Source organism: Eschrichtius robustus, chromosome 16 (assembly GCF_028021215.1).
Source record: "Eschrichtius robustus isolate mEscRob2 chromosome 16, mEscRob2.pri, whole genome shotgun sequence".
NCBI classification, from domain to species: domain Eukaryota; kingdom Metazoa; phylum Chordata; class Mammalia; order Artiodactyla; family Eschrichtiidae; genus Eschrichtius; species Eschrichtius robustus.
The window spans coordinates 87,900,369-87,928,260 of NC_090839.1; the positions used below are offsets into that span (position 1 = coordinate 87,900,369).

At 60.0% G+C, this 27,892-nt stretch overlaps 1 protein-coding gene across 6 annotated transcripts; it reads left to right on the plus strand.

Annotated features, from left to right (window-relative positions):
- TECPR1 (tectonin beta-propeller repeat containing 1) lies at positions 1–27,736 on the plus strand. Of its 6 annotated transcripts, none has more exons than XR_011070229.1 (26): positions 1–82; positions 3,696–3,930; positions 4,347–4,529; positions 4,791–4,913; positions 5,797–5,922; positions 8,181–8,355; positions 8,463–8,563; positions 9,118–9,219; positions 10,523–10,668; positions 13,401–13,756; positions 14,103–14,248; positions 14,852–15,007; positions 16,121–16,270; positions 16,360–16,517; positions 17,140–17,267; positions 18,250–18,352; positions 22,014–22,110; positions 22,185–22,264; positions 22,810–22,866; positions 23,298–23,478; positions 23,786–23,921; positions 24,713–24,805; positions 25,580–25,686; positions 25,834–25,953; positions 26,113–27,434; positions 27,536–27,736. XR_011070229.1 is itself a non-coding variant. In XM_068523757.1 (26 exons), the coding sequence occupies exons 2-25, from the start codon at positions 3,706–3,708 to the stop codon at positions 26,272–26,274; spliced, it is 3,411 nt and encodes a 1,136-aa protein (XP_068379858.1). In that variant the 5' UTR covers positions 1–82; positions 3,696–3,705; the 3' UTR covers positions 26,275–26,299; positions 26,603–27,736. The 6 variants fall into 6 exon arrangements, 5 of the variants coding, with proteins under 5 accessions (XP_068379858.1, XP_068379857.1, XP_068379859.1 ...); XM_068523757.1 differs by having other exon boundaries at positions 26,113–26,299; positions 26,603–27,736; XM_068523756.1 differs by having other exon boundaries at positions 26,113–27,736.
- The last annotated feature ends 156 nt before the right edge of the window (positions 27,737–27,892 follow it).

Sequence of the window (27,892 nt, forward strand, 5' to 3'; positions counted from 1 at the left end):
TCGGCCCCGGGGGAGCGCCGGCTCGCTCGCCCGGCCTCAGAGGCGCAATCGCCGCGACTCCGCACGCCGGGCGCCGGCCCAGGTGAGTGCAGCGGCGGCCAGGAGGTGGGACGGGCGCCCCCGCCCCTCCGGACAGGTTGGGGCGGCGGAGGCAGCAGCAGCGTTTGCCCCACGCGCAGCGAGGTGGGAAGGGGCTGTGCCAGTGCTCTTTCCTGCACACCCGGCGGGGCGCCGCCCCCGGACCCCCACCCCGACCCCTGAACGTGACACCCCCACCAGCCTTTGCGCTGGAGTGACTTGGGAAGTGATTGGCGGGTGTAGAGGATCGAGCTGCGAGGAGCCCGTCTGTCCCTCCTCTGGGCAGTGGTGAGAGCAAAGCTGCTTGGCGTGGGATTAGCTCAGGCAGATGGTCAGGGCCCGGCGCTGAGATGCTACTGGTGGCCGGGCAGGGGACCCACCTGTCGCCCAAGGGCACGGAACCGGAACGAAACCAGGCTGACCGCCCAGATGATGGGAGCCGGGGGTTTATCTTCAGAGCTGCCGGCTCAGGGCACCTCCTTCCCTGTGGGAATGGAAGGACTCAACTAGCGTGCATGTCCTGCTGTTTTCTCCCACCTCTTTAGACCCTGATGTCGCCTTCCAGCAGCTCCCACAACTGGCGGGCAGTGAGCTGCTTTAGTAGCCAGTTTTCTCTGTTTGTTCAGCGGGTGGGTGTGACAGGGTGTAATAAAAAAAAAAAAAAACCCGCAGGAAATCTTGGGCAGGAAGCAGTCCTAAGGCGGCCTGGGAAGTAAATGCATTAGGCACTCCCTTGGGACCGTGTCCCTCCCCGTACCGCACTCCACGCTCCCTCGACCCCCACCTTCCCTTGGGTACCTTTACATCTCTGAAGGGATCTGTTAATTAACCCGAGCAGAAAGGTAGATGACTCTGTGGGTGGTGAGCAGGCCTACTGAGCAGAATGACTGAAGGTCCACCTGGAATTCATTGTGCAGAAATTCTTGGTGAATCGGAGGTTGCTTTCTCGGAAGATGTTGCCTCCCTCACTCCACCCCTAGAAAACAAAGAGATCCCAAGATCCCAGAATCGTGGAACTTAATGCTCCAACCTCCCGTTCAAGAGTCCTCTGATCCAGTGACCCCCATGTCCCTGGACAGGTTACCCCATCACCTCACAGCCAGGAAGTGGCTTGGGAGAACTTGGGACTACATCCTGGCTGGCATGGAAAGGAGGCGAGGCTGACCAAGGATGTCCACCTTGTGTCATCTTTAGGTGGGAAGTGACGGATACCGGGATTTCCACACCAAAGGGAATTTGCAAACATAACCCCCCCCCCCCATCTTTTCTCTGCAGTAGAGTCTTCTGGTAGTTGCCCAGAAGGCTGAAGTATGTCTATCTGCTTAGTCATTTCTCTGGAGGAAATTGTATCCAAGTTCAACATCACCATTCATTGAGCTCAACATGCAGACTGAGCCTGACTTAACTGGCTACTTGTACAGTGACCTGTGAGCCAAGAAATATCTTTGAAGACTGTATTTATATTAAAATGTCACCATGGGAACCGACATCTCCCCTCCCCCATGTAAAAATCTTACTTTTTTTCCCCAACAATTTATGATGATTGTCAAACATACAGCCAAGTTGAAAGAATTATACAGTAAACACCCACACACCCACCACCTAGATTCTACTCTTGACAGTTTACCGTACTTGCTTTATCACATATCTATCCACCTCCTAGGACCTTACTTTTAACCTTAAGTAACTGGTGACATTCAGCTTCCTTGGAGCCATATTTCCATCTTAGCTCAGGGAGTGGTGGTGTGGTGAATGTAGGTGGCGGTGATTTTCCATAACTTTGAACAAACACCCACTTTGTGCAGAGCATTGGGAGATGCAGAGGAAGTGAAGAGGCTGAAGAGTCAGGCTGACCAGAAAGGGCTTTGAGTTTTTTGTTTTTAAGAGGTAGAAGATAAGTGGCAGCTTGTGAGACCAAATGGCAAGTAATAAAATGACTTCAGTAACACTCATTGAGTTCTTGCTGGGTACTGGGCACTTTATTATAACTCTGTGCCTGTGTTATCTCATTCAGTTCTCACAACAACCACATAACTGGGTCAGTCTTCCTTTCTTCCTTTTACAGATTAGGAAATCGAGGCACAGAGAGGTTAGTCAGTAGTGGGCTTTTGTTCATGCTAGAAAGTGGTGGGGCCGGGATGGTGTGGGTCCGGCGTGGCCCTGGGCACTCTTAGTCACGGCGTAGATGCCGCAGCGGGGAGAGTGGACCCTCAGGCCTGCCCAGGGAGGAGTGGAGGGGCATCTGGGGGTGCCACAGCTCTTCCAGGGGTCCCATCTCAGGCACCCGGATACAGATGCCGGTTTTCAAATGGCTTCAGAAGGCTAGCGTCCTGACTTCCCGTGTGTTTGACCTGGGCGTTGGGGCCCCGGGTGGAGGGATCAAGCTCCTCCACTCTGCCGGTCAGGCTCCCCGCCCACCACCCCCGTCGTCTTCCTCCACTTCCTGTTCTGGGTGTTTCCCAAAGCTCGGCGCCTGGCCCACATCCCTGCTTCCTGTTCTTTATCCTTCAGTCACTTCCTTCCTCGCCCACGCTCTTTCTTCTCAGTGTTTGTAAGACACACTTTTTTCCGAAAGAGCCTAATTGCTCGTAGCAGATGCTCCTGTTTCCAGACGCGTTCCATCGTCCGTGTTGTCATTCCAGTCGTCACGCTTTCTGAAGCGCCCTGGTGCCCCGGCGGGTCTCGGGAGCAGAACAGCCTGACCTCGGCCTCCAGGCGCCCAGGCTCTGTCTCCCTGTAGCTCTGGTTTCTGAACCAGGCAAGCCGTGTCTCGCCCTGGGGCAGTGATGGGTCTTGGATGTGGGAGACGCCCTGTCCGGCAGAGCTGCTCACTGGGATTCCCTGCACCGCCCTCGTCCAGCTGCTCTGTTTTGCTGCCGTGGGCCTGGCCACGTGGCCCTGCCACGCCTCGAGGAGTTACGTCCCAGCAGCACTGCCAGCCCTGGGGTTGGGAGGGTCAGTGGTAGAGCATAGCCGTGACTCTGCAAAGAAGAAAGGAAGAGGAGAGAAGAAGGAACAGGAGTGGAGAATGGCAGAAGGAGAGAGAGGGAGGTGGTCACACAAGGAGGGTAGAGACAGGACCCTCCCATCCCTGCCATGCACACGGCCAGAGGGCTCCTGCGCGACCCTGCAGGGCTCTGGGGGTGGGCGGAGGTGCCGGGCCCGTGGGGACGCCTCACGAACGCACAGAGGACGGTCACAGGGGGACCAGCACGAGGGGGTCCCTGTCCACTGTGGGGCAGGATGCGTGTAGGTTTGGGATTCATTAAATCTACAACTTTTCACTTCTTCTTTAGACAGGAAAGATCTGAACTATGACCCAATAATAATAACATTCATTAAATTGGGGGCAGTAGGTATTCGGATGTTACACGTTTTGTCCTCTGGACTTTCTTGTGTGTTAGAAAAAAAATCCCCATTACGAGAAGGGCGAAAGGCAGAGATCAGAAAAGGGCCCTGGACTGAAGCTGGGCTCTGGCCCTGCTTTGCGGGGGGCCGCTCAGCCCCCTGTGGCAGGAGACGGTCATGGCCCGGGCTGCCTGCCTGGCCCGGCTGGCCCCGGGCCGGGAGCGGCTGTGGGTGCTGACCCTCGCCCTCCCGCCGCTGTCTTCCCGCAGCGCCGCGGCCATGCCCAGCTCGGAGCTGTGGGCGGTGGATCTCTTCGGCAGGGTGTTCACGCTGTCCACGGCCGGGCAGCAATGGGAGCTGTGCAGGGACGCCCATCTGGAGTTCAAGCGGGTCAGTGCGGCCGCGCCGTGCTGCTGGGGCATCGCCTGCGACAACCAGGTGTACGTGCGCGTGGGCGCCAGCGACGTCCCCATCCGCTGCCGGGAGGAGGCCTATGAGAATCAGGTGGGGTCCCGAGCGGTGGGGTTGCTGGGTTGGTTGCTTTGCCGGGAGATAAGAGCCCCCGCACCCCAGGCTTCCGGCCTGTTCCCGCCTTCATCTCCTTCATTCTGCTGAGATCCGAGTGGTGCAGCGTCCGAGTCATTGAGGCCAGAGCCTCTGTGGGTCCCTATCCAGGCAGCTGGCCGGGTCCGCACAGGCCCGGGGCTCCGGCCGGGTTCCAGGAGCCCAGGACGGCCGTGTCCTCCACTGCTCGGCGCGGCAGGTCCTCTGCCCTTTGGGACCGGGCTGGGCCGCTGGCTCACGACGCAGAGCCAGGCCCTCTGCTCCCTTCCCGCCCCGGAGACGAGAGGAGGTCCCCGTGGGCCTCGGAGAGGCCCTGGCCACCAGGCCTAAGGCTGGTCTCTGCCTCCGGCCCCCAGCGCTGGAACCCCGTGGGCGGCTTCTGCGAGGCGCTCCTGCCGAGCGACCGCTGGCCGTGGAGCGACGTGAGTGGGCTCCAGCACCGGCCGCTGGATGGGGTGGCGCTGCCCTCGCCGCATTGGGAGTGGGAGTCGGACTGGTACGTGGACGAGAATTTTGGAGGGGAGCCCACAGAGAAAGGGGTAGGTGCACTCGGGTCCCGCCGGGGCCCCCCTGCGGGAGGGAGCGCCTTGGGCTCGGCCCGTCCCCCCAGCGCTCTCCCCAGCGCCCCGTGGCATCAGACCTCAGCCTGGGCCCCGCGTGCTCCCCGCTTGCCGGAGGGGATCCATGGGGAGGACGCTGCTTCGGGCCGCGCCCCTCCTCCATCCTGCTCCCCCTTCCCCAGCTCCTTCACCTCCTTCCTCGAGAGCCTTACGGAGCCTCCCCCCATCTCGGTATTGCAGGGGTGGACATATGCCATTGACTTCCCCCACACGTACACGAGGGACAAGAAGTGGAATTCCTGTGTGCGGCGCCGGCGGTGGACCCGGTACAGGAGATACAAGTCCCGGGACACCTGGGCCAAGGTCCGGGGGCCTGCGTGTGGCCGGGGGCGGGGCCCAGAGCGCAGTCCTGTAGTGGGGAGGGTCACACGGCCCTCAGCCCCACCCTCCCTGCCCTGCTCAGGGGACGCCATGCCCGCCCCGGGGCCTGGCCTTTCCTGCTCTCCTGTTCGGAAGGCTGTGGCCCTGGGCGGCCCTTCGTTTGCGAGATGGCCGCTTGGGGAGCCGGGCCAGACCGTGGCCCAGGACAGCACAGGATTGTCTTGACCTGGTCTCCAGGCTGCCCTGTCCCAGACTCAGGCTCAGTCTGTGCACGTCTTCCTCCCCTGCCCCCCACCCCGCGTGGGAGCCGCTCCGGCTCTTGTATTTTTCCAGTGACCCACAAAAACCAACTTAGGGACGCAAGGCCTGGACTGGGGTCCTAGGTGGCCTCGAACGAGAGGAAGGCCTCAGGCCCTCGCCTGACCCCTCTGCAGGGTCCATGCCGCGAGGTGGGGCTGCCAGCCCAGCCTGGCCCTGGGGCTGGGAGCAGCCTGGGAGCAAGGTGACGGCCACTGCAGGGCCATGTTCTGTGATCGGGGGCGGGGGGGAGCCACAGCGGTCAGGCCACTGTAGAGCCGGGGCAGGAGTGACTCCTTGGGGACAGCAGCCCAGGCCTGGCAGCCAACAGGGGGACGACATGGCAGAGGGGGCCCAGGGCTGGGAACCCTCCGTCCTGATGCTGCCGGCCCTGCGAAGTCAGTTGGGGCCGAGCTGGAGGACGGAAGGCAGCGTGCTGAGGGCCGGAGGGGAAGCCGGGGGTGGGAGTGTGCACGTCCAGGTGTCCACCAGGCGGGGAGCAGGGCCACCTCCTGGCCCAGGTGCCCACAGGCACTGACTGCTACTGCCTCATGCCTCCTCGTTTCAGATCCCGTCGGAGGATGACCCCCAGCAGTGGCCTGACCCCTTCAGCGACCTCTCTGTGGGGGGTTGGGAGATCACAGACGAGCCCGTGGGCCGCCTGTCCGTGTGGGCCGTGTCTCTGCAGGGGAAGGTGAGGCCTGTGCCCCCCTGGCCTGGCATGGGAGGCGGCTGAAGGAGGCCGGCCTCAGGGAGTGGGCAGGAGAGAAGCTTTCGTCCGCTGTCCTCCCAGAGGTGGAGCGGGGAGGAGGTCTCTCCCCGGGACCTCCTCGCCTCCTGTCCCCGCAGCTGGGGCTGCCCTGAGCAGTCAGCCTGTTACCGGGGTCCCCACAGAGTCCCCCTCCTGTGAATCCTGCTTTCCTGGGGACCCACGGGGTCCTGTTCCTCCCAGAAGCCTCTGACCTCCCACCGCATGGCTGGTCCTGGCCTGTCCCTCCTCTGAGCCCCGGGAGCACTGACCGTGTCCACCCTGGGCTCAGAGAGCATCAATACTGGCTCCTGAGATAGAATCTCAGCTCCCTGCCCGCTGCCTTGTGGTGCCTCCCAAATGGTGGTCTCCAGTAGTATTGTGGATGGGGGGGTGGGTAGGAGGATGGATGAATAAGTAGATGGATGGATAGGGGTATAGATGTGCATGTGTGTGCGTGTGTGTGCGTGCGTGTGTGTGTGTGTGTGTGTGTATGGGTGGGTGGATGGATAAATGCATGGATGGTTATGTGGATGAATGCATAGGGGGATGGATAGATGGATGGATGGTTGGTCGGATGGATGAGCAGGTGGGTTGGTGGATAAGCATATTGATGAGTGGAGAGGTGGGTGGATGGATGGATGGCTGTTTGGATGGGTGGGTGGGGGTAGCTGTGTGGGTGGGTAGATGTTCAGAGAGGAGAGGAGATCCTTTTCTCGGGGAGCTTGTGAACTAAGCAAAGGAATAAAACCCACTGCTGACAGCAGCAGTGACAGTGACATAGATGGGCCTGGGTGCAGGTGACCCAACACTTCGGCTGTGGCTGTAGAGCGTACTTCGTGACTGTTCAGTACTCTTAACACAAATTGACCAAAATTCTCTGATTGGCTTTGGAGCAGTCACAGCAGGCTTTTATCAGGCTTACCTTCAGGTCCTGCTTGGTCTGGGCTTAGGTCAACCCGTAGTTGTTTTCTCTGAGCCACACTGAAGGGTGGTGGGGAGCTGGCCGGAGACAGAGCCCCCATCGAGGGGCCACGCCACCTGGATGCAAAGAGAGGGGAGGACGGGTTTGAGAGCAGTGCCAGGTGTGAGCCAGCGCTGCCCTGCATCACTCCTGTGGTCCGTAAAAGGTGAGATCAGGACCCGGGGCTCCTGGAGGAGCTGGGCAGACAGTTGGGCCCAAACCAGCAGGTAGCAGAAGCGGGGCTGCCAAGGCCGGGTTCTGCAGTGCAGGAAGGCAGTTGACCCAGCGGCTGATTTATTCACTGGATAAGGTGTTCGAAGAAGCACCCAGCAAACCATCATGTGCAAACAGGGCCCATAGCACACGCATTTGTGAGTGATGGTGATCATGATGGAGGCTTATAACCAATCCATTGTGTTTTTTCCTTGGAAAATTCTGTCTGTACTAAATCATTGAAAATGTTTTATTCATTATTATAAGTGAGATCATGTCACATAATTCACAAGTGTTAAGGCAGTCTGTTCAGATAGCATAGAATTTAAAGTTTACAAATAAAATTAGTATGAGTAATAAATCCCACTAACTAATAAAGAATTTTAAAAAGAAAAAAAAGGGCAAGGTGACAGGGTTGGGAGGCCGTGGGCCCCAGACCTCCTGACCACGCCAGCAATGTGCTGCCCCCTCCAGATGAAATCAGCCAGTTTGGACAATAGGAGCGGGTGGCTCAGTCTTAAATATTTGATTATGCTCCCTGTCTTCAGGTTAAGGAGAAAAAGAAGTGGACGTTTTAGACATTCCTTTGAAGGGGGCTTGGGGGTTTTCCCATCCAGCCGCTGGGGCCCCGGCTTCCCCTAGAGACAGGTGTCCTGAGCGCATTGTGCCACTAGGGGGCGCAGGACACCCGGGCTGGGGCTGGAGTTCTCACAAGCAGACGACAGAAGAGGTCTGTCCCCTAGGACCACCAAAATACTGGTGTCAGTGTCGCATTTTTTAGCAGGGGTGGAGGAGTCATCTAATCTGGTCGAGAATCCCAATGGCAGTGGGGGCAGGGTGAGCGAGATCTGGACAGTCCTGGCACCCTGGTCCCCAGTCCCCTGGAGACCCCTGGTCCCCTGGAGACCCCATGCTTGGGCTGTGCACGGGCTGATGCAAATGCAGCCAAGCTCAGGCAGCCAACCCGGCCACAGAGCCCTGGCCTGACCCTGCCTGACCCTCCCCTTGGGTTTCTCTCTCCACCCAGGTGTGGTACAGAGAGGACGTCAGCCACTCCAACCCTGAAGGCTCATCGTGGTCCCTGGTGGACACCCCAGGGGAGGCGGTTCAGATCAGCTGTGGGCCCCACGACCTGCTGTGGGTGTCGCTCTGGGAGGGACAGGCCTTGGTCCGGGAAGGAATCAACAGGAACAATCCCAAAGGTGGGCAGCCCTGCACCTTGCGTGGGAGAGGAGGGTGGGGGCGCCCACCTTCTCCCCGGAGCTCCCAGTGATGGGGGCCACCTGCACTGTCTTCTGGGGCTGGGTAGGAAGTTCGTGGTCCGTGGTGGAGCCTCCCACGTCTGAAAACGGAATCCTGCATGTCTCCGCAGGAGTCGGTGTCGTCTGGGCCGTCACCAAGGACCGGAAGGTAGGACGGGGTCCCTGGGGTCTGGGTCCAAGGGCTCCGTTTAACATTGAGGGTTCTGTGGTTTTTTGTTCTCGGGAGAGTGGTCTACACCCTTTGGAACAAATCCAGTGTCAGCCAGGCACCGCGCGTATTCTGTTGTTGACGTCACTGGTGATCTCCAAGATGTTTGGTGACCCCCCAAACATTGCCTGCGCCCCTGTACAAAGTGCAGCATGACTGTATTTATTGCGCAACAGGCTGTAACATTTCAAATAATCAGAAGCTAATTTTCTGAAACCCTCAGCTAAATGAATGCCTCCCCTCTCTCCTGTCCAGAGCTTGTCATTTTGACTTTATCAGAGGCAAGTCCAGTGAAATAAGCTGATTTCGCATTGCTCCCATGATCTCTTCCTAACCCCACGTCAGGGGCATACTTTCTGAACAATGTGCTGTGCTCATCTGTGGCCTGAACCAAAGGACCAAATTATTCATTTGTTCTTCCCAAGCCTTAAAAAAAAAAACCCTTCTATTTCAGTGGCCCTCCAGGGAGGCGTGTTTATTTCTGACTTTCCCAGGTTTGGTTCCGAAGAGGCGTCAACTCTCACAACCCCTGCGGCACCAGCTGGATCGAGATGGTTGGAGAAATGATGATGGTGAACGTGGGGCTAAACGACCAGGTGTGTGTGGTCCCGAGCCTTGGTCCCCAGGGGTGGTGGGGGGGGGCGGCAGAGGAATCAGAATGGGGCCCCCATGCTTCCCGCCGTCCCTTTCCACTGGGCATACTCAGGAGGCTGACACGGGAGGGCATCCCAGCACCTCTGCCCACTCCAGGCCCGCGAGGGCACCCGAGGGGGCTGCTTTCCCCCAAGTCCTGGAGCCCCCACTGTCCTGGGTCGCTCCCCCGAGGACCCTCAGAGCAGTGGTAGCGAGCACGGATCTGGGGAGGGACATTCATCCTGGAGACTGGAAAGTTTTGTTGAGAAGTTTCGGGGCGAAATCAGATCACTGAGTAAAGGACAAAGCGTCTTCCAACTCTGTAAGAGCAGCATCTTTTAAACATCACCTTCACGGTTCCCATAGCAAAGCCTCGTTCTGGTGGATAACGCGGTTGGGCTGGTTTTAAGACTTAAGGTGTGAAGGTGACGCCTTTCCCGATGCTTTGAAAGCTCCTCCTGGGGGTGGGGGGGCCGGCCTTTCCTGTGCCCTCACACACTCCTCACCTGCCCAGGTGAGCTGGGCACGCAAGGGCAGGGGCGAGGCGGGTGCTAGCTGGTGCCCATGGGCCTGAGCACGGAGGCCACGTGCGATAACCAAGTGACAGAGATGCCGCAGCCACCCCCAGCCAGGCCACCTGGGGCCACGGCTCCGCCTTCAGGCACCCCCAAGGCCAGGGCTCCCAAGGGGCTGCTCCCAGGCCCCTCCCCTGGGCCCCTCAGCTGCCCAGCACACTTTCCTTCCTCAGTGCTCGCCCGGCCACCTTCCCCATAAAACTGAAGTCAGAATCAAGGAGGTTATTTTGCATCTTTAAAAGGACCAGGACCATCCTCTGGGTTCACTTGGGGAGCAGCTCCCTTCCCACCAAGGCCACAGGAAAGATGGGGACATGGGTGGACTTCATGTCCCCGCACAGTGCCCACCGGCACCAGCACCTCCTCTGGACGCTGTTGCCCCAAAGGCCCAAGTCTGCCTGAGGTCGGGGAGTCAGGCTGGGGTCCCTGCTCCTCGTGACCTTGGAGCCGCACCCTCCCCCAGCCCCCTCGGGGCTCCGCGTCCTGCATCTGAGTCCGGGACTCAGCTCACGGCCACCCCAGCCCCTTCCCAGCCCACCCACACAGGCGCACCCACCCACCCCCTGCCTGCATTTGCAGACGTGTCCTCCAGACCTGGGGGGCTCCCCCCACCCCCCCAGGGGAAGGGAGCCCCAGTCTGCCCCCGCCCCTCCCCCCTCCCCCCCCCCAGCAGCACCTCTCTCTGTCCCAGGTCTGGGGCATCGGCTGGACGGACCGGGCCTTGTACTTCCGTCACGGCGTCACCCAGAGCGAGCTCAGCGGGAAGACGTGGAAGGCCATCGTCGCCGGCCGGGAGTGTGACGGCTCACGCGCGGGCAGCTTGTCCAGCCTCCTCAGGTGAGCAGGCGGTGGGGCTCCGCGGGGTCGGTCCGGGGGTGGGGGGGGCAGTGTCGGAGGAGGCTGCCGCCCGGCCTCAGCCCAGGCGGGAGAAAAGCAGGTCCCGACCCACGAGAGCCGCGGCCGCGTGGCCTCCTCCCTTCCTGTGCCTGGGGTCCTGCTCGGCCGAGGTCGGGGGCAGCACTCGGGAGGCAGGAGGCGGGAGGTGGCAGCCGGGCGAGGCCAGGATGTCCTTCCGTGTCGGGGCCGGGGGCCGTCCCCGAGCAGGGCTGGCCTGTTGGTCCTGAAGCCTCAAGGTCTGGGAGAGAAAAGCCTTCTTTGAGGGGAGGACGCTCAGGCCCCCGTGTCAAAGGACAGCAGAGAAGCAGATGGAGGGTTTCTAGCCTGGAGAAGAGGCCCTGAACTAAGACGCGCCCCAGAATCACCTGGAGAACTCGTTCCCGAGGATCTCCACGCCCCGCCCCCAGAGCTACTTTTTTGAGATTTCGCATGTCTTGCAAGGTCCCAGGTGTGCTCCTGCTGCAGTTCTGGGGACCACGCCTTGAGATCCCAGGGGTTAGAGCGTGTGGACCCGTCCCAGCCCTGTCCACTGGCCCTTAGAACGCAGGCAGGCGACTTAGCGTCTCAGCTGGGGACGCCCCCAGCGCTCACCTGCCCGGTCATGGGGCCCAGGGCCCTCGGCACAGCACTCTGCAGCCGGCCGCCATCCATTTGCAGCTTGGGCCCTCCTCAGACGCTGGTCTACAGCCCCTGCTCCCCCAGCTTGGTGGTCAGCGCTCAGCTGCACCGTCAGCCTAGAGATGCCCGGAGGCTGGCCAGGCAGGGTTTGCTCACATTCACCTGAGGGTTTAGGCTCTTCAGCTGGTCGTTCTCAAAGGGAACAGCACATTGGAATCAGCTGAGAATTTCCAGAACCACTGACGCCAGATCTTCATGACCTTAGGCTTGGCAGTGGCTTCTTTTTATATATATATATATATATATATATATTTTTTTTTTTAACATCTTTATTGGAGTATAATCCCTTTACAGTGGTGTGTTAGTTTCTGCTTTATAACAAAGTGAATCAGCTATACATATACTGGCAGTGGCTTCTTAAATATGACACCCAAAGCACAAGAAACTAAAGAAAACATAGATAAATCAGACTTCATCAAAATTTTAAAATTTTGTACATCAACGGACACTATCAAGAAAATGAAAAGACAACCCACAGAATGGGAGAAAATAGTGGCAAATCATATATTTAACAAGGTCTGTTATCTAGAATATATAAAGGGCTCTTGCAACTCAAAAACAGAAAAATAAAACAACTCAACTCAGAAGAGCAAAGGACTTGAATAGACATTTCTCCAAAGTAGAGATACGAGTGGCCAACAAGCACAGGAAAAGATGCTCAGCGTTGTGGGACGTGAGGGAAATGCAAACAAAACCACATTAAAAAAAAAAAAAACCCACATGAGATACCACTTCACACCCACCAGAATAGCTGTAATCAAAAGGAGACAGTAACAAGTGTTGACAAGATGTGGAGAAATTAGAACTCCCCTGCACTGCTGGTGGGGTGTAAAATGGGGCAGCCACTTTAGAAAATAGTCTGGCAGTTCCTCAAGAAGTTAAAGATAGAGTCACCATAGGACCCAGCAATTTCACTTCTAGATAGATATGCAGAAGAACCGAAAACATGTTCGAACAAAAATTTGAACATGAATATTAAAAGAAGCACTATTCACAATAGCTGAAACGTGGAAACAATTCAAATGTCCATCAATGGATGAATAAAACATAGCGTATCCATACAATGGAATATTATTTAGCAATACAAGGGAATGAAGTGTTGACACGTGCTACAGCACGGATGACTCCTGACATCTTACACTAAGTGACAGCAGTGAGTCACAAAAGGTCACATAGTGTACGATGCCGTTTATATGAAGTGTCCAGAATAGGCGAATCCATGGAGACAGAAAGCAAATTAGTGGTTGCCAGGAGGTTGGGGGAAAAGGGTAGGCTAGAGAGTGACTCCTTAATGGGTACAGGGTTTCTGTTTGGGGTGATGAGAAGGTTCTGGAAGTTGGTAGTGGTTGCACAACATTGTGAATGTACTTAACGCCACTGCATTTTACAATTTTAAATGGTACATTTTACATCACACGTATTTTACGATAACAAATAATAATACTGCCAGATCTCCGCCTAACATTGATTTGGTTGGTCTGGGTGTGGCCTGGGGACCTTTCAGAGTTCCTGAGGGTGGGACTTCCCTGGTGGCGCAGTGGTTAAGAATCCACCTGCCAACGCCGGGGACACAGGTTTGAGCCCTTGTCCGGGAAGATCCCACATGCCGCGGAGCAACTAAGCCCGTGCACCACAACTACTGAGCCTGCGCTCTAGAGCCCGCGAGCCGCAACTACTGAGCCCTCGTGCCACAGCTACTGAAGCCCACGCACCTAGAGCCCGTGCTCTGCAACGAGAAGCCACTACAATGAGAAGCCCACACGCCACAACGAAGAGTAGCCCCCTCTCGCCGCAACTAGAGAAAGCCCGAACGCAGCAATGAAGACCCAACGCAGCCAAAAATTAAAAAAAAAAAAAAAAAGTTCCCAGGGGTTCCAGCTCCCTGGGGAGTAGGTATTGGTGTGTGTGGCACAGAGAGGCCGTGACTTGGCCGGGGGTCACACAGCACGTGGTCCTCCCCCGAGGGAATCACGGGTCTGCCCCTCTCCTTCCAGCGCTGGCTGCTTCTTTGGCGACGAGGTGAGGGGTGGTGGCGAGTCCCGTGTGCCAAGCGACTCGGAGGCCGAGAGACCTGGGCCTGACCCTGAGCGTGATGTGGAGGTCGCCGGCCCTGCCTCCACCCCGGCCGAGCTGCCCTGGACCAACATCGACCTGAAGGAGCCCAAGAAAGGGCCCAGCCATGCGGCCGCTGACTTTCCCGAGGCCACCAACCTCTCCTCGCTGGCACTTCTCCCGCTGGGCCTGGAGGAGCCCGACAGCACCGACTGCCACGCGCTGTGGGCCTGGGTGTCCGGAGGAGGCTGTGCCGTGGAGGCCCACACCACGCTCAAGTGGTTCACCGCCCACTCGGGTAAGGGCAGCGGCCCAGCGCCCCAGAGGGTGCCCCAGGGGAGGTGGAGCAGGCCTGATGCCCCCACTGTGCACAGCCCGTCTTTCTGGAGCCTTCCAATACCAGCCCAGGCCGTCAGAAGGAAGGGCGTGGGCCTGGAGCCCCTTCCCTCCCCCTGTCCCAGCAGTGGTGGCCATTCTAGGCTGACCTGGGGGACATCAGCTTTCCCATCCGGGTGAATGATGGGAGGGAGGGCTCACGGGACATTTTACAGAGATGGTAGCTTTCCAGAAAGAAAGGGCTGGTGAAGAAAAGAGCAGAGAGGCCTGGCCTGCTGCCCAGCCCTGAGGCTCCGACCGGCCCGCAGGCCTGCCCGCCTCCATGCAGATGCTCTCGCTGCCCATCACGCCGGCCCAGACGGCCGCCTGGCGGAAGCAGATCTTCCAGCAGCTCACCGAGAGGACCCAGCGGGAGCTGGAGAACTTCCGACACTACGAGCAGGCCGTGGAGCAGGTGGGCAGTGCCCGGGGGGCACGTTCCCCAGCACACGTCCATCGGGTGCCCGCTGCAGGCCAGCCCTGAGGTGAGGCGGGAGGGACACAGATGGAGGCAGCCAGCCTCCTGTCTGTCCATCTCGGATGGGAAGCCGGCCCCTCCAGGCCCGTGGAGAATCAAAGATGAAGAGATGAGTCCCTTTGTTGATTCACTTGCCCTCAGGAACTCCGTGCAGGCCCCGCTGCGTCGTAGGCACACAGGACCTGGCCGCGTCGCGGGGGGTGTGGGTCCCGGCTTTGCCGCTGACTCACTCTGACATCGGGCCAGGCACAGAACCTCCCGGGCCTCAGTTTCCCTATCCAGAGCATGGGCTAACGGTGCCGATCCCACAGACTGTTTGAGAATCATAGAATTCACTGGTTCAGGGCCTGGCACCTGGCGGGTGTCTGGTGGCATCACTTCTGTCCTTAGGGTGAAGGGGGGGAGCCGGGAGGGCCGGGCAGGAGCCCCCAGTGTGGCAGTGAAGGGAGCAGAGTGGCCCCGGGGTGCCGGGGACTGGGCCGGAGTGTGGCGCCCCAGGGCCTGCCTGTGACCCCGTCCCACCGTCCCGCTGTGCTGCAGTCGGTGTGGGTGAAGACGGGGGCCCTGCAGTGGTGGTGCGACTGGAAACCCCACAAGTGGGTGGACGTCCGTGTGGCCCTGGAACAGTTCACGGGCCACGATGGAGTTCGGGACAGCATCCTTTTCATCTACTACGTGGTCCACGAGGAGAAGAAGGTGGGTGGGGGCGCCATAGGGGAGGTGCCGGGGTGGGGGTGGTGGTGAAGGGGGGTGGGGTGTGTAGGGGAGGGGGGAGGTGCAGGGGTGGGGTGTGTAGGGGAGGGGGGAGGTGCAGGGGTGGGGTGTGTAGGGGAGGGGGAGGTGCAGGGGTGGGGTGTGTAGGGGAGGGGGAGGTGCGGGGGGGGTGTGTAGGGGAGGGGGAGGTGCCAGGTTGGGTGTGTAGGGGAGGGGGGAGGTGCAAGGGTGGGGTGTGTAGGGGAGGGGGGGAGGTGCAGGGGTGGGGTGTGTAGGGGAGGGGGAGGTGCAGGGGTGTGGGGTGTGTAGGGGAGCGGGGAGGTGCAGGGGTGGGGTGTGTAGGGGAGGGGGGAGGTGCAGGGGTGGGGTGTGTAGGGGAGGGGGGAGGTGCAGGGGTGGGGTGTGTAGGGGAGGGGGAGGTGCCGGGTTGGTGTAGGGGAGGGGGAGGTGCAGGGGTGTGGGGTGTGTAGGGGAGGGGGGAGGTGCAGGGGTGGGGTGTGTAGGGGAGGGGGAGGTGCAGGGGGGGTGTGTAGGGGAGGGGGAGGTGCCGGGTTGGGTGTGTAGGGGAGGGGAGGTACAGGGGGCTGGGGTGTCCCAGGGGAGGGGTTGCAGAGCCGGGGTGCAGGAGTGGGCACGGGACACGGGCCCCGAGGTGCTTGGCCCAGGACAGCGTGTGGCGTCTCCCAAGCACCCGTCCGCGGTGGCAGCACCGGGCAGTGGCCGGCAGGTGTGTGCTGGCCTCACCCCCAGCAGCGCTGACGGGCCCTCGGGTTCCAGATAAGCAACCGGGCTCTGGAGACAGAACCGCCCCCTCCGGGGCTGGGGTTTGAACCCAGTCAGTCTGGCTCTAAATGCCCTCGTCCACATCGAAAACATCACTAAGGCTCTTGCTCACGAGCAAGGCCTCCCCATTAGAACCTGCCCACCCACCACTAAACCCCGTAGGCCCGGGACCCCCAGGGGTCGGCTCTCGAATCGGGGTGACCCAGCCGTCCCTGTCGCCACAGCACACGGGGGCGCCACCCAGGGGCCCGCGGCACCCCCAGCCCCGCGGGTTCCCCGGTGACGGCCCTGCTGCCTGTCCTCTGCCGACAGTACCTCCACGTGTTCCTCAACGAGGTGACGGCGCTGGTCCCCGTGCTCAATGAGGCCAAGCACTCCTTCGCCGTGTACACCCCCGAGAGGACGCGGCAGAGGTGGCCTGTGCGCCTGGCCGCTGCCACCGAGCAGGACATGAGCGACTGGGTGAGCAGGCGGGGGTCCCGCGGGCGGGGGTGAGGGAGCCTCGGGCTTGGGCCGCCCGGCCTCGCTGACCGGCCCCCTCCCCGCGCCAGCTCGCCCTGCTCAACCTGTGCTGCTGCGAGAGCCGGAGGGTGCACGGCCGCCCCTCCCCGCAGGCCATCTGGTCCGTCACCTGCAAGGGGGACATCTTCGTGAGCGAGCCCAGCCCAGACCTCGAGGCCCCCGAGCGCTGGCTGCCCTGTGACCAGATGTGAGTTGGCTGCGCCTGACGGAGCTGGGGCCCTGGCCCAGAAGGTCACCCAGAGCCCATGAGGACCAGGGGGATGTGGGTGAGGCTGGGAGGCCCTGCACAGGAGGGAGAGGGGATGTCTGTCCGCCCTTCGCTCGTCCGCTCTTGGCGGCCCTGTGTGCCCGGCGCCCAGTCGGACGAGTTGCCTCTGGACAGTGGCAGGGCCTCCGCCCGCAGGAGCGTGCCCCAGGTGGCAGCTGCACCCTGCACTCCAGGAGGCCGTGCTGGCCCGAGTGGTGGCTCATCCTGGTCTGGCGTGACACGCCCGTCCCAGACCCCAGGGGGCAGGGGGCACTCAGGCTGCTGACCTCGCTCCCGTCTGCGTAACTCCAGGGATCAGGGGCTCTTGAAGCCCCCGCTCGCTGGGGGCCTGACCGGCTCCTGCACCAGCTCAGGGTTCGCCTTAGCTGGTTAATTCCCAGTGGGAAGCCAGGCGGGTTCCCTTGTGCTCCATAGAGTCTGTCATTGGAGGCCGAAGGTGAGTAAAGCAGGACGTCCCAGGAGGCCACGGAGCAGCGGGGTAGCTGCTGGAAAGCCCTTCAGGATGGTTTCTCCCCTCCTCCCCCTCCCTCCTCATCTCCAGGTTCTGGCGGCAAATGGGAGGCCACCTGCGGGTGGTGGAGGCCAACAGCCGGGGCGTGGTGTGGGGCATCGGCTACGACCACACGGCCTGGGTGTACACGGGTGGCTACGGCGGAGGCTGCTTCCAAGGTGAGGGTGGCAGGACCGGCTCCCCCAGCCCTGCCCCCAGCCTCCCGCATGGGCCGGTCCCCCCTCTAATCCCTGGCTGGCTTCCCCGCCCCATGCCGGAGCCAGAGCCGCTGCGCCAGTACTGACGCTCAGCTGACAGCTGGCTGACAGGTGACCTTCACCACTGCCAACCTCCAAATCCCGGGGCCAACGCACAAAGCGTGAGAGCCCAGAGACCAGGCCTCGCCCCCAATGGGCCTTCCTGGGCACCCACTGCTGAGCTGGAGGCCGTGAAGGTTCTAGAAAGACAGCCGCCAGGGCCAGTCTCCTGATTCCCAGGCCCAGATTCCAGCTCCCCTTTAGATGGGTCGTGCCTTAGGGGACGAGAGCTTGCTGAACCCCTGGGGGCTCCCCGAGTTCTGGAGGTAGGGTCCCTGTGTCTCCTACTGGTAAACGGAGGCAGAAACAAACACCGAAGTGGGACATTCCATGCCACAGCCCACACGCCCCACAGTGGAGGTGGCTAATCCTGTAGAACTGTGGTCCACTGAGACCCCAGGAACGCACATCCGTGCAGGTTTAACAGCTTCCCTGTTTGTGAGGCAGGAATTACTTTTGTCCCCATCTTACAGATGAGGAAAGTGGGGCTCATGGGGTTACATGAGGGGTCCAAGGCACCTTTGTTAGTAAGGAATGAGCTGGGTGGGCCTCACACCTGCCCAGTGCCAGGTAAGTGGGCTGGAAGGTGGGGGAAGAGGAGCAGGCGAGAACAGGGCATGAGGTGGAGGAGTGTCAGATTCTTCTCACCCAGGGCATGCAACCCCAGGATAATCCCAGAGGAGGGAAACCCAAGCCGGCCAGCCCCTGGGAGATAAGCTCAGCCGGCCTGTGAGATAAGCTCAGCCAGCCTGTGAACTCCTCTCGGCCCTCTCCTCCCGCCTGCTCTCACCTAGTCGGGCGGGCAGGTGCGGCCTGGGTCCAGCATCCTCCTCTCCACCCCCAGGCCTGGCCAGCAGTACCAGCAACATCTACACGCAGTCGGACGTAAAGTGTGTCTACATCTATGAGAACCAGCGCTGGAACCCTGTCACGGGCTACACCAGCAGGTGAGCCAGTCGGGCGCCCGCGGAAACAGGACCGAGCTGAACGGGCGCATCTGCTGTAGCGGGAGAGCTGGCATCTGGCCCCAGATGTGGAACTAACTGGATCTTACTGCTTACAGGATTTTCTCCCTTAAAGTATAATGCGTATTTTAAAAACTCACTTACTAGGAGCATAACACACATACAGTGCATGAAACATACACATACATGTACATACGGTGAGATGTATCTAAATATGTTGACATGCCCACATATATCATCGAGTTTTCACAGCTCAAACACCAGCGTAATCGCTATCCGGGTCACGAAATAGAACATCGCCACCTCCCTCCCCATCCCCTCTGGTGCTTTTTTTTGAGTGGGGTGGTTACTGAACTTTCTTAAAAAGTTTTGCTTCACTGAAGCTGCTGAGAACATCACACCCTCCACCGAAATTATTTTAATTCTCCAAATGTGAGGCTTTGGGACAAGACAGTCAATACGTTGTGTTTGGTCCAGAAGCGGGACACTCTAGAAAATCTAGATTGTATGCAGCTATTTATTTCCCGCCCACTCAGCACAGAAACGTATTTCTCATACCCTGTCCTGGGGTATTTGGTTCGTTCGTTTTAGAAAGTAAGCGAGTTGTGGTATTTCTTAGCTCTTAAAGCCGCTGCAGGGGTTTCGGCCGGCCAGAACAGCGGTTCTCAAACTTGAGCCTCATCCAAGCTCTGCGCTGGGGCCCCTCCCAGACTTGGCCCTGTGGGTCTCTTCTTTCGACTGGTCCCATTTCACATCCTGTATAGTAAAACTACGATCCTAAGTAGAGAGCTTTCCTGAGTTCCCTGAGTCGTTCTAGCAAATTATCAAACCCGAGGAGGTAATGAGAACCACCCCCAATTTGTAGCCAGTTGGTCAGAAGTGCAGTATGGCTGGTATCTGAAGTGGGGGCAGTCTTGCTGGGGACCATGCCCTTTACCTTGTGGGGGCTGAGTGGTGTTGCAGTCCTCCCAGTTGGTGTTGGAACAGCCAGTTCTCTGCAGTGGGTGGACCTGTCCACACTCTCACAGGCAGGGCATGCCCCACATCTTTGCTGGTTTCTTATGTTTTAGCCACACTGGTGAGTGTGTAGTAATATCTCCTGTTTCCAGTTTCCGTTTCCTGGGGGCTAATGGGACAGAGCACCTTTCATACATGTACTGGCACTTGGATACCCTCCTTTGTGAAATGCCCCTTCGAGTCCTTATCCCATGTTTTGGTCGGATGATCTCTTTTCCTTGATTTGCCAGTGCTCTTTACATATGAAGGTGTGAGCCCTTTTTCTGTTACTTCTCCTGTTCTGCAGCTTGCTTTTCACCCTGTTAGTGGTGACTTAATTATTAAATGTAGTCCTGTTGATCATCCTTTTCTTTACATAAAAGAAAAATAAAACCTCTAAAGCCTTTAAAAAAACCTCTTAAGAAATCTCATTAACCCCAAGGGGATTAATACATCCTTCTGTCTCTGGAACAGCAGTCAGCAAACTTTTTCTATAAAGGACCAGATAGGAAATAGTTCAGGTGTGGTGGGCCTTAGGGTCTCTGTCACAGTGACTCACTCTGCAGCTGCCGCTTGAAAGCAGCCACGTAAATGAATGAGCATTGCTGTGTCCCAATAAGACGTTATACCTGGACACAAGTTTGAATTGCACAGAATTTTCACGTGTCACAAAGCGTTATCCTTCTTCGAATTTTTTTCAACCATTTAAAAATGTAAAAACCACCCTTACTTTGTAGGCTGTGCTGAAACAGTCCTGATTAGGCCTGTGGGGTATGTTTTGTCCACCCTGTTCTGGAAGCTTTATTCCTCTGTCTTGTCCATTTAGGTCTAGAACCCCCTGGCCTGAACTACTTGGTATATAGGGTGAGGTAGGGGTCAAGTGTTTTTGGTTTTTTACTCTCCAGTGACCCACACCATTTATTGAAAAGACGGTCCTTCCCCCTTGTATCACAGTGGCCACCTCTGCCTTAACTCCAGTGTCCATGTGGGCAGTGGCCGTTCCCAAGCCCTTCTCTTCCGTGCAGCCTTGGGCATCCTTGTGCTAACCCTACATTGTTCCAGCTGCCGTCCCTTTATGGGAAGTTGTCAAAGCCTCTCATCTTCTTCATCTAGCTTTGGCTCTTCCTGGATCAGTTCTAGATGAATTTCAGAAGCAGTCCTCAAAAGCTCTTGGGGTCTTGGTCAGGATGGCCTTGGATCTGTAGGTCAGTTTGGGTAGAAACGTTATCTCACGTTCCTAAATCTCCAAAATCTGGATGCAGTTTATACCTCCATTTATGCAGATCTTTAATTTCTTCTTAATAAGGTTTTGTGATTTTCTATAACGGGGTCTTGACATCTTTTATAAATGGTATTTCATATTTTTGAGTCTATGATAAATGGCACAAACTTTTAAATTTCCTTTGTTTTTTCAAAATTGATGAAAGGAAGAGATTTCAAATAACATGAAGAATAAACTCTAATCCCACCAACCAAAAATAGTAGCCACTATCAGCATTTTGGTGTGTTTCCCCCTGCCCGTCCCCAGTGTGCCTGCGTTTGCTGGTGGCAGGGGGACAGTCAGACATGTACAGATGGCCTGTGACAGCCTCCCAGTTTGATCCCCGAGGGTGGACCTGGCTTATCTCACCTCTCCTCGGTCTTGGACGTGTAGACCGTTCGTGACCTTTTGCTGTCGTCTGGACAGTTTAAAGGATTTCCTCGTGTGTAAATATTTGTGAGTCTCTCTGTTCACCCCAGTAACTCAGGGTTTGAGCCCTTCTAAGGGAGCTGATACACGTTGCCTGCACGTGTTCTGGAAGCCTCCACCCCGGCTGTGTGTAGGGTCCACACGGGATGCTGACCTGCTTGCCTCTCCCCTTCCTCCTCACTCCCTACTTGGTCCTCGGGAGAAGAAAAGCAGCGCCGGGCTCCCCAGCCCGTGTAGAGAGTGCAAAGCCAGGGCCACAGCCGCCCGCGGAGACCACCGTGCGCTGTGTGTTGCTGGGAGTGTATCAGTCAGCCGGGGCTGCTGTAACAAAACACCACCGGCTGAGCAGCTTAAACAGCAGACGTTTATTCTCTCCGTTCTGGAGGCCGCGGAGTCTGCGATCAGGTGTCAGCAGGCTCGCTTCCTCCTGAGGGCCCTGGGGAGCATCTGTTCCGGCCTCTCTCCTGGCTTCCGGGGGCCTCCGGTGTTCCTTGTCTGGTGACTCAGTTGTCACATGGCCTTCTCCTTGTCTTCACGTCGTCTTCCCAATTTGGGAAACTTGGGTCCAGATGTCCCCGTTTTGTAAGGACGCTGTCATAGTGGATTAGGGCCCGCTCAATAACCATTTCATCTCAACTTGATTCTCTGCAAAGACTCTATTTCCAAATGAGGTCACACTCATAGGCACTGGGGTTAGGGCTTCAACGTCTTTTCGGGACACAATGACCCACATCACGAGAGAACGAGGTGTGGGGTTCCTCGGGGGGGTGGCCTGGCTGTGGTTGGTTGGCGCCTGGCCCCCGTGTGATGTGGGGTCCCCCCGTTGCTGTCGCCGCCCTGGGGCCATCCTGTTTCCGCCCCCTCACCCCTCCAGAGATGCAGCCGTCCCAGGGGCCTGGGCGGGGGGGCCGTTCTCCCCTCTCTCTGGCGTCACCTCGGCCCTGTTGTCCTGCACAGGGGTCTGCCCACTGACCGGTACATGTGGAGTGACGCCACGGGCCTGCAGGAGTGCACCAAGGCCAGCACGAAGCCCCCGTCCCTGCAGTGGGCCTGGGTAAGCTCCGGGCTGGGGCGGGGCGGGGGCTGCAGTGGGGGGTGTCCGCCCGCACTGACCCACCCGTCCCCCAGGTTTCTGACTGGTTCGTGGATTTCAGCGTCCCTGGGGGCACAGACCAGGAGGGGTGGCAGTACGCCAGCGACTTCCCTGCGTAAGCATGTCTCTCTCTGCGTGGGGAGGGGGCTGGGACCCCGAGTGTCAGGCCTGGTCAGCCAGGCAGAGTCCCTGCCCCCTGCCCGGCAGTGCAGGCCCTTCACGGTACACAGTTCATGTCCAGATGGAGGATGGAGCCGGGCCAGACTGAGCCAGGGCCTGAGCCTGGCTTCTGAGCAAACCCAGGCTGGTTTATCCTGGACTGATCCCCCCCGCTTTGGCCTCGGGCCCTGAGCTTGACTGCTCCCCAGAAGGGCTCTGATGGCGCCTGGGGGTGGGGAGGGCTCAGAGGCCCCTTAGCTAGAACCCACCCCCAAGCTGGGCAGCTGCCAGCCCCAGGGAGACCCCGCAGGGAGGCCCGGGCGGGGCCAGAGGCATCTGAAGCAGGAGGATGGTGTCCTCCCTTACCTGCTGCCCCCGAGCCCCGCCTCAGCTCACACTGAGGGCCGGGCTCTGTAACTCCTGGGGAAAGGGATGTGCGTGCAGCGTCACCTTCCAGAAACTTCCACGGCATGATCTCAACGTCAGCTTCTTCCTCTGCAGCTTGTACCACGGGCACAAAACCATGAAGGATTTCGTCAGGAGAAGGTGCTGGACCAGGTAAGGAGGGAGGTAACTGGGGGGTGCCGCCATGACCCTCCCTGCCTCGGCCTCAGTCCCTGTGGAAATAAAGGGGAGGTTAGAGGGGGGAGGAGAAAAGAGGATCAAAGTAAATGTCAGCCCAGGAAGTGCCCCCGGGCTCCCAGTGCTGTTTCTGAAGAGTTTGTTTTCAAGAACAAACAAGAGAAATGTTGGCAGGCTCTACAGGACCCGCAGGACGGGAGGAAGGCCTGGCTGGGGGGTGGAGGCCAGGCAGGGGCGGACGGCGTCAAGGGTGGTGCCCACCGGCTCCTCCGGGGGGTCGGAAGTTGCGGCCCCCGCCCTCCCCAGGGCCAGGGGCCTGGCTGCTCCCTTCTGTCCTGAGCAGACGGCCCTGAGGCTCACGGCGGCATCAGGGTGCCCCGGGGCTTTGCTCTCTTCCTGCCGCACAGAAAGTGCAAGCTGGTGACCAGCGGGCCCTGGCTGGAGGTGGCCCCCATCGCCCTGGGGGACGTGTCCATCATTCCGGAGATCCCGGGTGCCCACGGGAGCGGGCCCGGCATCGCGCTCTGGGCCGTCAGTGACAAGGGGGACGTGTTGTGCCGTCTGGGTGTGTGCGAGCTCAACCCCGCGGTGAGCACCTGGTGGGACCCAGGGCCTGCCCACCTGCCCACCTGCCAGCCCTCTTGAAGCTCTGGCGGATTCTTACCGAGATAGGACTCTTTGGTGGAGTCGGGCAGGGATCAGGCCTCCCCAGGCCTCTGCCCAGGACGTTCCCTGGGACCGGTGGACACCGCTCGTGGCCCGAGGGGTCGCCAAGCCCTGCGGGCAGTTGGAGCTGAGGACGAGGTTGGCGTGAGGAGCCGCCAGCTCCCGGAGCCCGGGAGGGTGACAGAGGCGGGGCCCGGCCGCCCTGAGTGTCCCTCCTCCCCGCCTGCAGGGCTCCTCCTGGCTGCACGTGGGCACCGACCAGCCCTTCGCCTCCGTCTCCATCGGGGGCTGCTACCAGGTGTGGGCCGTGGCCAGGGACGGTTCCGCCTTCTACCGTGGCTCCGTGTCCCCGTCCAAGCCGGCTGGTGAGTGCCACCCCTCGGGGGGATCCCCACCTGCCGCCACCGCTGCCATGTTGTGACGGGCGCCAGGGGGCAGCTGGAGCTGCTTCCGCTTCCGGGGAAGCCGGCTGACGGGTCTCCGTGTAGTTCAACAAGCATTTACCGAACACACCTGTGGACCAGGCGCGGGGGCCGTGCTGGGCTCCCCCGAGGCCATCCCCCTCCGCTGGGACTGACCCAGGGGTGGTCACCTGGCGATGGGGCTGCCCTTCACCATCCTTGGCCTCCTGCCCCTCGGGGACAGCCCTGGGCACCCTGCACAGCCCATCCACAGTGTCCACCCTGGCTGCCCTCCGGGAGTGCAGGCCGTGCAGGCTTGTTCTTGGCTGGACTTCTGGGCAGTGTCCGGCACGGGGATGGATGGACCGACGGGTGGGTGGTGGTTGGCGCATCGCCAGCCTCCACGAGGGGCAGTGGGTTCGCACAGTGGCCCTGAGGCTGGGTCTCCACCGCGTGCTGGGCCGGGCACCTTCCTGGCCCTGTTCGGGACAGCGGCCCATCGGGCCCCACCGTCTGGAAGCTGCCACAGCCTCGGGCGGGCCCTGGGGAGGGCCCTGGGCAGGCGGGGCATCGAAGGGACAGCAGGACATGGGTCAGCTCGCGCTGGGCCCTCTCACACTTGTGGTCAGGCCAGTCTGGGGACAGAGGCCGGCCGCACCTGCTCGACCCTGTGAGCTGCAGAGGAGGCCACGTGCTCCAGGAGCACCGGGGTGACAGTTTCGGTGCTGCATCCCAAATCCAATCTCCCATCGCAGGCGACTGCTGGTACCTCATCCCATCTCCTCCCAAACAGAGACTGAAACAGGTGTCCGTGGGGCGCACAGCGGTGTTCGCCTTGGACGAGAACGGCAAGTGGTTTCTGATCCCCAGCGGTCACCAGGGGAGGTCTGGGGTTCCCTGAGCGCGCCGACGGGATGAGCCCAGCCCCTCGCCCGCCCCAGGCCCAACACGAGACCTTCCTAAGCCCCATGAGAGGCCGCCAGCCTGAGGTCAGCCTCCAAGCAGGCCCCTCCCCCAGGTCATGCAGGGTCGGGGCCACCAGCCCCCCCCCGGTGCTCAGGCCTGCCTGCACCTCGGGAGGAGGACCCAGTGCCAAGGCCTGGGAGCATCTTCTAGACGGTGCCACCCAAGCCCGCGACTCGGGAGCCCCGCGGCAGCTGGGGCTGGCGGAGCTCACCTGCCCGGCCCAGGCCATCCCTGCCCCGTCCCCCGTGCCACCTCCAGCCAGCTCCGCCCGTGCCCTTTAATGGCCTGTAGTTGTTGTCGCAGCTGAGCAAGGCGAGGAAAGGCGGAATTGGGACTGGAACCCAGGGACTTTATTCCAGACCAGGTCTCTTTATTGTTTAAAGAATTCCTTGTCCTCGGTTTCTCATGCATAGAAAGCAGAGGAGGGTGCCAGCCCAGCACAGCGGGACAATTCGGAAGTGAGGGGGAGGCAAACGTGGGAGGGCAGGGCTGGCTCCGGCCAGGGTCTCTCCGGCTGTGGGTCAGCAGGAGCCCCGGGCAGTGGGGGGGATGCAGAGGGAGAGCCCGCCTGTCTCGTGGTCAGACGTCCCGGCCTTGCAGACCCCGAAGTGGATCCCGACGCTCGGGGCCTCACGGTATCGGCGCTTCTCTCCTAGGGAACCTGTGGTACCGCCAGGGGGTCACACCCAGCTACCCGCAGGGCACCAGCTGGGAACACGTATCCAACAATGTGCGCCGCGTGTCCGTGGGGCCCCTGGACCAGGTCTGGGGTGACGGGGGCGGGGGGTGGGCGCTTGCCCTGGGGCCGGGGACTGGGGAGGATCCGGGTTTCTGCTCTGGTCTCCCCACTACCGTCTCCACGGTCCCCCTGCAGCGGTGGGGCCGGGCCTTCAGTGGGTCTGCATTCCAGGTCTGGGTCATTGCCAGCAAAGTCCAGGGGAGCCACAGCCTGAGCCGGGGAACTGTGTGTCGCCGCACGGGTGTGCAGCCCCTGGAGCCCAAGGGGCAGGGCTGGGACTATGGCATCGGGGTGAGCAGGGCTGGGCACGGGGCGGCTGTGCTGGCCTGGGGCTCCGAGCCCTGCGGGCTCTCAGGTGGGAGGCCCCAGGCAGAGCCCCCCAAGAGTCCAACCGTCTAGAAGGATGGTCTCTGCCCCTTGACCCCAGGTCACTCCGCTCTCTCCTTTCAGGGGGGCTGGGATCACCTGTCCGTCCGGGCCAGTGCCACCAGGGCCCCCAGGAGCTCATCCCAGGAGACGGCCGGCAAGCGCAGAGGGGAGCAGGGCCTCGCCAGTGGGCCCTCGAAGGTGGCCGGTGCCCCGCAGGAGACCCCCAATCCCGTCTGCTGCTGAGGCCGCTTCCCCTCACCTGGAGCAGGTGTGATGCTGGGTTTGAAAGACCAAGGTTGATGCAAGCCTTCCTGTCGTGAGCTGTTCTCGTGCTGAACATGCTGAAACGTGGATCCCAGAAGTGGTACCTCCAGGCCCAGATTCGAGACTGGGGAGGGAACCTGGCCTGAGGTCATGGCCACCCGGGAGGCACTGAAACAACCCAGAAATGTGAAGCCCTGTGGATGCTGTGTGTCCCCGGCTGCGAGAAGAACGTGGGGTGTGGGGTGCAGACCCCTTCACCCCGGCCTCTCCTGCCCGTCCCTTCCCTCTCTGCCTCCTCCCTCTCCAGGACGGGAGCCTGGAGCCTTCCCGGAGCACTGCCCCTGGGGAAGAGAGCCCACGAAGGACCCCTGAGCCCTGGGCATCCCCAGACGGCGTCGGCCCTGCCCCCTAAAGAAAAATGGCTGTGGGGCTCAGGGTGGCTTTGCCTGGACCTGATCAGTTCTCAGAGCAAGATTCGCAAACGGGGTTTCCTTTCAAAAGTTAAGGAAGGAGTTGGAAGGTTGGAAATAAGTGCTGGGGAGGGGCGTCTTCTTCCTCGGGTGGGCCGGGCCCTCCTGGGGTGGTCGGAGGACGGAGGGGCCGCCCGTGGCTGCGAGAAGCTGTCCAAGTGCAGAGTCAGAGTCACCGTCGTCGGTCCTCAGCCAGCCCTTCCTCTGATGGGGTTGGGGGCTGGGGGCTCCTTTTACATCGGATCATGTCGCAGGGGGTGGGGCGGGTGGAGACCTGCTGAGAGGGGCCTGGAGGCCTCAGCCCGGAGCAGAGCCCTAGGGAGGCACCGCCCAAGCAGCCCCACTCCCAGCGGGCAGCTTCTCAGCTGCTTTTTTTTTTTTTTAAATCAGAAAAAGGCCCCATTTGGTGCAGCCTCAAGTTGGCTTCCCACAGCCAGACGCGTTGCCCGGGGGTCATCAGAGCGCATGTCCCGTCTCTGCTCATTTTGAGATGGATCGAGCTGACCGCCAGCTTCCCCGGCGTTCCCGTCAGGAGGGCTCGGCTGTGCACTGTTTTGTGGTGCAGTGTTTGCCGCCCAGAAGCTGACTCTAAGGAGGTCTCCCTTGGGTCCCCTCCTGAGGGGCATTGGAGGGAGCCGGTGGCCTCTGCCTTTGCCTCGTCTCCTGGAGGTGGGACCGGGAGGCGTGAGTCTGGGGGCAGTGCCCAGGCAAAGCAAGTGAAGGGCCGGGTGGGCGGCGCCCTCCTGTCTGTTTACACTCGTGGTTGTCAGGTTTCTCCGAGCGGGCATCACCGTTTCTTCTGCGGCAGCGCCCTGTCGTCCTGCTGTGACTCGCTGGTTTCACCCTGCCCTCTCTCCAGGGCGACCGTGTCCCCTCCTTGCGGAGCACCAACTGCTGACCTGCTCAGCCTCACCGAACCATCTCGATTCCTCGGATGCTTTATTCAATAAAAACTTAGGCCAGACTGTCAAGGACGCGATATGTTTTATTGCTGCACTATGGTTAAAATGCACAGTTCCCCACCCATTCGAGCTTGGGGCAAAAGTAGCAACTGCCGTGAAACCTTTTATTTTGGTTTCATTAGTACTTTGAAGAGGTTGTTAGGAAAAATAAAATAAAAGCAAATT

What these genes read in the sequence shown, in the direction of transcription:
- TECPR1 (XM_068523756.1), top strand. Translation starts at nt 3,706, where the DNA reads ATGCCCAGCTCGGAGCTGTGGGCGGTGGATCTCTTCGGCAGGGTGTTC. An exon ending in CGGCGGAGGCTGCTTCCAAG is followed by an intron (nt 17,268 to 18,249) that starts GTGAGGGTGGCA and finishes CTCCACCCCCAG; the next exon opens with GCCTGGCCAGCAGTACCAGC. An exon ending in CGTCCCTGCAGTGGGCCTGG is followed by an intron (nt 22,111 to 22,184) that starts GTAAGCTCCGGG and finishes CCCGTCCCCCAG; the next exon opens with GTTTCTGACTGGTTCGTGGA.